This window comes from Anarhichas minor, unplaced genomic scaffold, assembly GCF_050575085.1.
Source record: "Anarhichas minor isolate MPS153535 unplaced genomic scaffold, ASM5057508v1 ptg000017l, whole genome shotgun sequence".
Lineage (NCBI taxonomy): Eukaryota > Metazoa > Chordata > Actinopteri > Perciformes > Anarhichadidae > Anarhichas > Anarhichas minor.
This window is the reverse complement of record NW_027466463.1, coordinates 4,723,874-4,735,786: the sequence shown is the minus strand read 5'-3', so window position 1 is coordinate 4,735,786 and position 11,913 is coordinate 4,723,874. Positions and strand designations below refer to the sequence as shown.

Sequence of the window (11,913 nt, the reverse complement as noted above, 5' to 3'; positions counted from 1 at the left end):
TGTGAAACATCTCATTCGATATCTGATATCGATATATATATATATATATATATATATATATATATATATATATATATATATTATATATATATATATATAGATCTCTGTATAAGTCCCCTTTTTGTTCGTATAATTGTTTTAATTTATAATTTCTAGAGCAAATGGTTTTAACTGATAACTGATTCAGCATTTAGCATTAGTAACATGCCAACAACAGCTAGCTTAAGTATTTGTCTCCTTAATTTGACAATGTTCCGGAGCTTGTGACCACGACGTTGTCTATGAGAGTAACTGAAGCTGTTCTGTCTTTTTCCAGATGAGCTGTCTAGCTATATGCTGTGTATGAATAAACGTCTGGTTGGAGCCATAAAGATATCAAGTGTGCCTGAATTAAACACAACGCAAACGAGAGAGTACACAACTGCTACATATATACCCTTCATACTTTAATTAACAAACATGTCCACCAAACAAAAAATGGTAAAATATTTGCTTGTTTTATTGATTTCAAGAAAGCCTTCGATTCTATTTGGCATGAAGGGCTCTACTACAGACTCCTACAGTGTGGGATAGGGGGAAAAGTATATGATCTGGTTAAATCAATGTATTTGGAAAATAGATGTGCTGTTAAAATTGGAGACAAACAAACTGAATCCTTCACCCAGAAAAGAGGTGTTCGTCAGGGTTGCAACTTAAGTCCGACCTTATTTAATATATATATAAATGAACTTGCTGTTGAGTTGGATCAATGTGCTGCTCCTGGGCTCTCCCTCCTAGATAGAGAGGTGAAGTGTCTGCCGATGACCTGGTCCTACTGTCTCCTACTGAACCAGGACTACAGCAACAGCTGGACATGGTGCAACAGTTCTGTCACAACTGGGCCCTGGCAGTAAACATGAAGAAAACCAATGTCATGATTTTCCAAAAACGCCCCAGATGTCAGGAGAACAAATACCAGTTTACCATAAACACCAACATGATTGAACATAGTATGAGTTATACCTACCTTGGTATAACCATAACTGCATCAGGGAGTTTCAACATGGCAGTAAATGCACTAAAAGAAAAAGCTCGAAGAGCTCTACACGCAATTAAGAGAAAATTTTATAATTTTCAAATCCCAATAAAAATCTGACTTAAAATCTTTAACAGTGTCATCCAGCCCATTGCGCTGTATGGTAGTGAAGTATGGGTCCACTCAGTCATCACAGTTATACCCGCTAGGACAAACATCCAACAGAGTCTCTACACGCAGAATTCTGCAGACGCATTTTACACGTACACAGAAACACACCAACAGATGCATGTAGAGCAGAACTAGGCCGATACCCACTGATCATTAACATTCAAAAGAGAGCACTCACATTCTTCAATCACCTTAAATCCAGCCCCCCAGACACCCTCCACTCCAAAGCCCTCCGAACCCAAGAGCTGAGCCCAGAGAAGAGTCCCCTATGTCAGCTGGTGCTGAGACTAGCTGCCTCCTCTCAGACACACGGGGACCAGTCTCTCAACAACACTGCTCTCCAAACACCAACCAGAGTAAAACACATCATGGCGAGATGTAAAGAAGCCTATCTGGAGCACTGGAGAGAGGAAACTGGGGGCCAAAGCAGACTAGAATGTTATCTGGCCCTAGAGAGAGACTATGAATTGGCAGAGTATCTCTCTACAGTCAGAGATATAAAGCAGAGACAGAACCTCACCAAGTACAGGCTCAGTGACCACAAACTGGAGATTGAAACAGGACGACACAAAAAATCATGGCAACCAAAAGAAAATAGAACATGTGGTCACTGTGGGACCGGTGAGGTTGAGACGGAGATGCACTTCCTCCTAAAATGCAAAACATTCCATAAAATTAGGAACATCTACCTAAACAAATTTGACTCTGTGATTTCAGATTTAAAAAAATCGAGCGATATCTCAAAATTAAAAGTCCTCCAAGGAGAAGGAGAGAGGGCAGACCTTGCTGCCCAGTATGTACTAACATGCCACAACCTGAGGGACAGTAGGTGACGCTTTGGCGATGCCGTTTCTGGGCGTTCATGCCAATGGAGCAGATCTGAGTTTGGGTTGAATTGGGAGAGAGAGAGAGAGATCTATCTATCCATGGATCTCTCTCTCTCACTTCGCTCCTCCCTTTGCTTCGGTGTCGGAGAGCTGCGGTGGCCTACAAGTAAAGTGGGAGCAATGGGGGCTCTGTCTCACACCACTTTATGAGATGTTGTATTAATATTATTGTTATATTGATATTGTTGTGTGTTGATGTTATTGTATGTTTAATTTTTTGATGCTTTGGCAATACTGTTTTTAAACTTTCATGCCAATAAAGCAAATTTGAATTTGAATTTGAGAGAGAGAGAGAGAGAGAGACTCTCCTTTTAGCCACCAGCCACAGCTAATCGCGACTCATTGGACGCGGCTGCGTCCAATGAGTCACTGCAGCTGGCATCCGGGACAGAGGGTGGCACCCGAGAAGACTGAGGAAACAGATGGAGTGCACAAACACGGCACGTAACAATATGTTTGAAAAAACTACCTTGTGATTACTTTAAATGGTCGCATTAGTTCCTCTGAATATGTCCTGCACAATTTCAGAAGAATCAACTACTGTATTTAATTGTCACCAATGATTTGAATAGTTTGATAGAAAAGCAAGATCTTTATATTCATAACCTCTAATAAAGGGAAACATTTAAAATGAACTCACAATCCCCTTCGCCCCACCAGATCACAGACACCTATCTTCACAATAAGTTTTCTGGATGACACGGAGAGTGTTCCTGATTTTTCATATTCGGCTAGTACACTTGGGGCCTTGCTCTCAATGAGCGCTGTCAGACTGGCTGCATCAAATCTGTGCGCACCATCAATTTGTCCTTGATCATTCTGGAAAGGCAAATTACAAAGAACACATTCCATTTTACATGCAATGGTCCTAAACTTCTGACACAAACACCAACCCCCCCACTATGCCAAATTGAACATTAGGTCACTTGACATTTTACGTCCTTCTTCTTCTTCTTCTTCTTTGGATGTTAATGGCGGTTGACAAACCAACATTACCGCCACCTACTGGACTAGAGTGTGGAGTAGTAAAAATGGATTGACTTTTGGGAGGGTTTTTATTTGGATGATGACGTTGGCACCGCAGTGTGCAACTCGATTGGACAATAATTTAACACATGTTGTGTTGATCACTCCTGTGAAATATTTTTATTATTTTAACACAAACATTGGATATTTCAACACAACATGTGTTGAAATAGTACTAACACAAGAAGTGTGTATGGTATTAACACATCCTTTCTGAGTGTGTACGTCTTATCTGTCAGGGTAGATTGGAAACGGTCCGCTCTCGATGGATGAGCGGGTCACGGGGACGACAGGGATGTTTTCGGGTGGAGGTGAGCCACCACCACGGGCTCCACTTAGGGCATGTTGTGAAAGCCGTAGGTCTCCATTCTCTCACAGTCAAGCATGGAACTGCCTTTCACAGGATGCTTTTCTCTGTACCGTTTATTACAAAAGGAATGTGCTGTCCAGGAGACAGCACATTCCTTTTGTAATTCTGGTCAAATCGGCTGGAGTTGTTTTCCTGTCCTCTTCATTTTGGGCAACTTTTTCCCATCATAACGGGTCCGCGTCACTTCAGCCTGGACTTCGGGCCATCGGATCTTGAGCTTAGCTGCGGCACGTTTGCAAACGTCCTGCATGTCCAAGTCCAATATGGTGGAAGATGAGTTCCCATCACCTGCTGGAGCCGGCATTTTTATTTTTTATTTTTTATTTTTTTATTTTTTTTGCGGACAGTAGTGAAGAGTGAAGAGTCGTCATTGTCTTCCATTATCCGAGTCATCCGCCACTTCCACCAAATAATCCAGCGGGCGTGCCGTGAGGCAGGTCATGACAAATCTATAATCCAGCCTCAGCTTCGCCGGCCATCCACTCAGCTAGCTCCATCAGCTCTGTAGTGGAAGCTCTGTGCCATTTTCTATAATCCCCAGACATGTTATAGTGTTTTATCAGTGAACTATTTGTGATAGTCATTTGATCGCGCACACCACCCACGCCAAGTTAAAAAATTTGGAGGTGCACGACCAAGTGCGTGACCACACATGTCGATGTGTCCTTGGGCAAGACATTTAACCCCAAATTGCACCCAAATTACTGTATAAATGTGGGTGAATATTCGTTACAGTCCTGATGGGCAGGTAGTCCCATGTATGAATGGGTGTGAATGACGACATGTAGTGTCCTGCTTGCTTTGAGTGGTCCGAAGACTAGAAAAGTGCTATACAAGTACAGTCCATTTACCATAATATTTTGCAAATGTGTATTGTACGGATGCTGTGATTAATCAGGGTGGAAAAATATTATTCTGCTCCACAGTCAGCTACATCTTGATTCACACAGACAATTCTTGATTTTTAATTCAGTCGTCTAAAGATTTTTGGTTCTTGGTCAGGAAGTTGATTTAAATTTGACATAGAATCAATAACGAGATATTTCAGTCTGGACCAAAGTGGTGGAATGATCAACCGACAGTGCCTTCCCTAAAGCCATTGTAGCGTCCAGATCTTTAGCAGAATGTAAACCTTAAGTTGACGCGTGTTTCTGGTCCTTAGCACATAGCTCACACCGACGCCGCTCGTAGATGAAAGCAATACGTGTTTTTATTGATCCAATTTCCTTCGTACACAACGACTTCCTTTAAAAGTACGCTGATTACTTGGACATACTATAAGTATCCACAGGTTATCCACAACTTAATCCACGTAGATCGTTCCATATAACACGGTTCATAACACGGTTCATAACACGGTTCATAACACGTTCGGAAAACTGTGCGGCTCCATACTGCTTCAGATATTACTCACCACTGTCAGTAACTGTCGCAAAGTGTCCTTAAAGTGACAGTTGTCTGTCACTTACATGTATTTCTTACTATAACAAATTATAACGACATCCTTGTAACATTCAAAGTAGAAACAGATGTGATTAAAGTTAAACATGTAAATACAAGTGAATATTTAGCAGCACATTGAATTTGGCTCTTACAGCCATGTTGCTAGACATGGCTAAAGACAGAACTGTCAGCTTATATAGTTATATAACATCATTTGAAATAGTCTGCATGTTACACAAAAATAAGTCCATGTAATCTTGAGCTTGAAGGTTTGTTCCTTAGAAGTAGTAGTTTTTCCAAAAATTCTAAACTCAAGATCAATTTACTAGATTTGTTTCCGGGATGTCAGTCACATCTCATGACCTTCTCCGGTTGAAGGAGTTTGCTCTGTTGTCCCAGAGATATTTTTCAGACTTGATGAATGGCTGAAGGCTTGGGAACAAATCTTGTAAGTATACATTGAGTTAATCTTTTTGTCAAATGGATTGCGCTTGAATATATCCGTATTAGGCTTTAAAGATTGAACAGTATTAAATGTTTTAGTGGCATTCAGAAGACAACCTCCGGTTCTGAAAAGTGAAGCCAATGCGCAAGTGCCTTAAACCTGCATTCTCTCTTTTTTCTCTCACTTGATTAATTACCTCAGTAAACATGAGTTTTATGGTCTCGATCTCTAGTTTCAAATCTTCAATACAGCATGATGTTCATTTAGTAATGGTCCTTTTAGAGTCAAATAGACAATAAAGCAGGGTATGCTTTAGGGCATGTTGTTAAATATACAGTGGGTACGGAAAGTATTCAGACCCCTTTAAATGTTTCACTCTGTTTCATTGCAGCCATTTGCTAAAATCAAAAAAGTTCATTTTATTTCTCATTAAAACTCAGCACCCCATCTTGACAGAAAAAAACTGAAATGTAGAAATTTTTGCAAATTTATTAAAAAAGAAAAACTGAAATATCACATGGTCATAAGTATTCAGACCCTTTGCTGTGACACTCATATTTAACTCACATGCTGTCCATTTCTTCTGATCCTCCTTGAGATGGTTCTACTCCTTCATTGTAGTCCAGCTGTGTTTAATTAAACTGATTGGACTTGATTAGGAAAGGCACACACCTGTCTATATAAGACCTTACAGCTCACAGTGCATGTCAGAGTAAATGAGAATCATGAGGTCGAAGGAACTGCCCAAAGAGCTCAGAGACAGAATTGTGGCAAGGCACAGATCTGGCCAAGGTTACAAAAGAATTTCTGCAGCACTCAAGGTTCCTAAGAGCACAGTGGCCTCCATAATCCTTAAATGGAAGAAGTTTGGGACGACCAGAACTCTTCCTAGACCTGGCCGTCCAGCCAAACTGAGCAATCGTGGAAGAAGAGCCTTGGTGAGAGAGGTAAAGAAGAACCCAAAGATCACTGTGGCTGAGCTCCAGAGATGCAGTAGGGAGATGGGAGAAAGTTCCACAAAGTCAACTATCACTGCAGCCCTCCACCAGTCGGGGCTTTATGGCAGAGTGGCCCGACAAGTGGCCCGGAAGCCTCTCCTCAGTGCAAGACATATGAAAGCCCGCATAGAGTTTGCCAAAAAACACACGAAGGACTCCCAGACTATGAGAAATAAGATTCTCTGGTCTGATGAGACCAAGATTGAACTTTTTGGCGTTAATTCTAAGCGGTATGTGTGGAGAAAACCAGGCACTGCTCATTACCTGCCCAATACAATCCCAACAGTGAAACATGGTGGTGGCAGCATCATGCTATGGGGGTGTTTTTCAGCTGCAGGGACAGGACGACTGGTTGCAATTGAAGGAAAGTGCGGCCAAGTACAGAGATATCCTGGAAGAAAACCTCTTCCAGAGTGCTCTGGACCTCAGACTGGGCCGAAGGTTCACCTTCCAACAAGACAATGACCCTAAGCACACAGCTAAAATAACAAAGGAGTGGCTTCGGAACAACTCTGTGACCATTCTTGACTGGCCCAGCCAGAGCCCTGACCTAAACCCAATTGAGCATCTCTGGAGAGACCTGAAAATGGCTGTCCACCAACGTTCACCATCCAACCTGATGGAACTGGAGAGGATCTGCAAGGAAGAATGGCAGAGGATCCCCAAATCCAGGTGTGAAAAACTTGTTGCATCATTCCCAAGAAGACTCATGGCTGTACTAGCTCAAAAGGGTGCTTCTACTCAATACTGAGCAAAGGGTCTGAATACTTATGACCATGTGATATTTCAGTTTTTCTTTTTTAATAAATTTGCAAAAATTTCTACATTTCTGTTTTTTCTGTCAAGATGGGGTGCTGAGTTCATTTTATTAATGAGAAATAAAATTAACTTTTTTGATTTTTGATTTTAGCAAATGGCTGCAATGAAACAAAGAGTGAAAAATGTAAAGGGGTCTGAATACTTTCCATACCCACTGTATAAACAAATAAAATACACAATCCCCAACATTGGTGAGCAGTCACCAGAACAACATGACTTGTTGATTTGACACCATGGAAAAAGAATTGCTCTAATAAGTGAACGTCTATTAGACAGTCAATGAAACTGTCAGGTTTTAAAGGTCAAAACGTTAATAGTGGACGGACCCAAATGCAGGGAGACACAAGTAAACAGAGGGTTGAATTATGGTGGCTTTAATAACTAAGAAAATGTTCAACACAAAACTGTCGAGCAGGGGAGTCAAAAAATGTGTAACAAAAAAGTCCAAGAAAGCGGTGTGTTTCACCGCGGAATGTTTCTATTAAACAGAAACATCTTTCATCCGTAGCATTCCTTAACACTAAATCGAACAAGACAACACAATGTATTCCTCTTCTGGCTAAGACATGAAGTTCAACCCAACCTTTTAATTCATAGGCCTTCTACCATTTTTTTTGTTGTTTCTTAACAATGTTCCCTCGCACATGTTTAATTTGTCAGCAGTTGGAGCAAATGACCCATAACACAGAAACCAATACAATGGTCTTACTGTAATAACAATACTACAAACATAATCTCTACCTTGGGGTGCATTCACAGACACGCACCCTCAGTTCCAATCTAATGAGTCTAATGAGGATCAGGGGTCGGCAACCTGCGGCTCTTCAGCCCCTCTGTTGCGGCTCCCTGAGTCTACACTGACCAATGCGTTGTGAATCACATCAGGTGATGCAGCTCAGCCAATCAAATATGGGTATTCTGACAAGTTTCCTGACTCGAGCGAGGTTTAAACACACCGTGACACACGGGGCTAATACGAGGAAATAGAAAGAAGAGCAGGGAAATTGCGCTGATCGAAGAAGATATCTCGCATGACGTTCTCCAAAAAGAGAAACGTTCAGAGAGAAGATAATTTATAAGCAAGAATGAACAGAATCTTATGTTAATGATTCCCACAGGCAGTCAAATCCTCTACCTCTATCAAGCGCTTTTCCTCCGCGAACGGCTAATCATGATTTTCAGACCCCCGCCCTCGGTAAACTATCAATGGATGAATCCAAATAAAGAAAAGTCACGGAGGAAAATAGAGAGTTTGACTCTGTGTGGACGTATTCATTTGCTTTCACTGCCAACGATGCTGGCTTACCTGTATGCTTCCAGAACAAGCACACAGCATACACTGAAAAGTGTCACGCTGGAGATGAGCGAAAAAGAGCGATTCCTCAACTGCTGCAGTAAACTGAGCTCTTCATAAGAGTTTGATATTGTTATAACAGGTAAAATTGCAGTAAAATGTGAAGAATTGTCTTTATTCTTGTTCTATATTTACATAAATACAACAAACTATAGTTTTTGTATATATAATATAACTATATATAACACTTTATAAGCTGTGATATCAAATAGCTTTTGCAGCTCCAGACACATTTTATTTGGTGGAAAATAGGACAAAATGGCTCTTTGGATAGTAAAGGTTGCCGACCCCTGGTCTAGATGTTGGTGGTGGTGCATGGCTGGACTGCCTTTCCCTGTTCCCAGCACAGTCCTACTTCATCATGTAATGTAATCTAAATCCCCTGTTTTCACTGCAGAACCACCACCACGGACCCCAACCTCCACCCCCTGCGAATGACAACGGCAACTGCTCTTCCAGGACTGAATTCAGCAATTCTTTTAACCATTTTGTCACATTAACATTGCTTACATAATGATTGAGAGGTTGTATAGCTCTCTGTGTGAATCATTTATCCCTCTCTCCATCACCCTGCAGTGACTACAGTAAATGAGGTTACTGCACCTCTGCCTCGTTTTGCTTTATTACTGCAATTGCCACAATGCAATATAATATGTGGGTAAGGGCAGTGGCAAATAGTGGCAAAAAAACGAGAAAGATAAAAAAAAGTGAAAGATAATTACTTGACAAAGTGACCTGTTTCAGTGCAAGACACAGAAACAGAATAAATAACTAAATCAAAACATAAATCGTGACAGAAGGGACGGATTCTAGATGTCCCAACAGATACAAAAGTCCAATAGGTTGGGTGGAGAGGGTCCAGAGGAGGGGTGTCTGGAAGGGCTCCGGGGGACGCCCTGATGGCAGGAGTTGCTCTGGACTGGAGAGACTGGGGCTCAGGGGAACCGGACTGGAGAGACTGGGGCTCGGACTGGGGCTCAGAGATGCCAGACTGGGGAGACTGGAGCTCGGACTGGGGCTCAGGGATGCCGGACTAGGGCTCGGACTGGGGTTCAGCGAAGACAGACTGGGGAGACTGGGGTTCGGACTGGGGCTGAGAGGAGCCGGACCGGGGCGACTGGGGTTCGGACTGGGGTGACTGGGACTCGGACTGGAGATCAGAGGAGCCAGATTGGGGCTCAGTGGAGCCAGACTGGGGAGACTGGGGCTCGGACTGGGACTCAGGGGAGCCGGACTGGTGAGACCGGGGCTCGGACTGGGGCTCGGACTGGGGCTCAGGGGAGCCGGACTGGGGAGTCTGGGGCTCGGACTGTCGGAGACGGGGCTCCGGGGGAACAGCACTATGAATCTCGGAGACGGGGCTCCGGGGAACAGGACTCAGACTCTCGGAGACAGGTGAGTTGGTGAGTTAGCCACAACACCGACACTAAAAAACAACTATTGATGATTCATCAAGGGTTTTTACTCAGGTGTTTGAAAGCTGATTTGTCACAACACAGTGGCCTCAGTGGGACATTACAAAGTCATAATCAATCAAAAGGTATGGAGGGAAAAGAAGGCCAAATGACACAATCAAAGGTGGAAACAAAAGGGGGAATGTAGACACACAAATGCTGCTAATCAACTTTATTTTTATTTAGTTTGACTTAACTTTATTACAGATATTGTAGAAATGACAGACAGAATACTGTCACAGGAACTGAAATCTATAGCTGCTGATGATCGCAGGATCTTGTTGTTTTCGAAGAAGTACAGATAAGTGGAAAACGTTTCTATTGATTTGCTGAATGATAACTTTGGATCAGAAGGGATTGGAAGCTTTGTTATTGGCACTTATAAAGCAGGTTGATCCTCTTGACGTCCCAGTGGGACATTTCTTTCCTCTGGCCGATCTGTGCATTTGGGTTGGGGATGGGAGTGATGGAGTCCTTCCCATGCTGGATGGAGAAGGCTGTTTTTCCATAGTGCATAATGGAGGAGTAGTCGTAGGGACTGTTCAGGTTGTTGGTGTCCTGCTTGTGGAAGTTGTAGGCCATCTGCGGGTTGATGTTCTCCCAGTTGATCCGGACGTAGTTGTCGCGATCGCTCCTGGTCTGCTCGTGCTGGAAGCCAAGAGCGTGGTTGATCTCGTGCTGGATGATGCCGTAGTAGATGCAGCCCTGCCTGTTGAGAGAGAGCACCTGTCTGCCTCCCGTTCTGCCCAGAGAGGAGAAGCATCCGGCTTTGTTCTCAACGCTGATGTAGTCATTCTCGTTCCGACGGGGGACAAAGCGGAGGCAGGTGCTGCTGTGGTAGGCCTTCATAGCGCGGTCGATCGATTGCCTCTCCCTGCTGGTGAACTGACTGTTTATGGTAAAGGGAATCGTCACCAGGCCGTTGGAGGCTTTCTTCCACAGGCACTTCTGGGACCAGCACGTCATGGCGTTTCTGGTACTGGGAGCCAACAGGTCTCCTTCCAACAGAATCTCATTGGTGCCGTTGTTGGAGGTCAGAATCCTGGTGCTGATGTCGACGGTGTCATCTTCGTCCACTTGGGCCTCTGCTCCGCTTCCTTCCTCCATTATAGGATAGGCCTGAGAGAGGCCGAACAGGAGCAGCAGCAGGTTGGCAGAGGGAGTCATATTCATGTTGGGTCTGGTGCCTGTGAAGCTGATGTGGAGAGAGTCCTTGAAGCTTGATGTTTGACTCAGTTCAGTCCAGGCTCTTTATACTCTCCTATACAGGTGTGTCTGCAGGAGGATTATGGGTAGGGGTCCAAACTGCTAGGCCTAAGTAAACCTCTCCAGGGAGGTCTCCACAGACAAACCTACTGTTCAAACATGGTGTGTTATCTCTGTTGATCAGGTGGATGAAAACAGAGGGGTTACTGGGTGGGTCTTGTGTAACTAGACATCTTGAATTGTCTTCAACCAAAAACACTTCACAATTAACTTCGTGAGACCAATATCTGCAAATGTTTTCAGCTGTAGCTAAATAATGTTAATGTGACATGGACAAATGACAAAAAAACATTTGTGATGTTGTCTTATTCTTTTAAGAAACATGTTAGACACAACACACTTGCAGTTTATCATTATCGCCATAACTGGCCAAATATGTTGTTCAAATATCAGCCTTCAATTGTAAAGATCATATTTTAATATTATTGACTGATGTTAAGACCACTAAAGTAACGTCTTGATTAATGTTGGTTGAATTGTTCAAATTCTTTGTAGAGACTAATTATGTTGAATGTTGATTTTTGCATCAACTGCATCATGTAATGCGATTGTAGGTAAATTTATGCTTTGAACAATCTTGAGAATGTATCTTGTTTAAAACTCTGTATCTTGTTGTAATTGCAATATTAGTCAGACAAAAAAATGCAAATTGTTCAGCCTTACGA

The 11,913-nt window shown here is 42.8% G+C and overlaps 1 protein-coding gene across 1 annotated transcript; it reads right to left on the bottom strand.

The window, feature by feature from the left end:
- Positions 1–10,351: 10,351 nt before the first annotated feature.
- Positions 10,352–11,155, bottom strand: LOC142951334 (high choriolytic enzyme 1-like). Its single transcript, XM_076092830.1, has one exon. The coding sequence runs from the start codon at positions 11,153–11,155 to the stop codon at positions 10,352–10,354; it is 804 nt and encodes a 267-aa protein (XP_075948945.1).
- Positions 11,156–11,913: the final 758 nt, after the last annotated feature.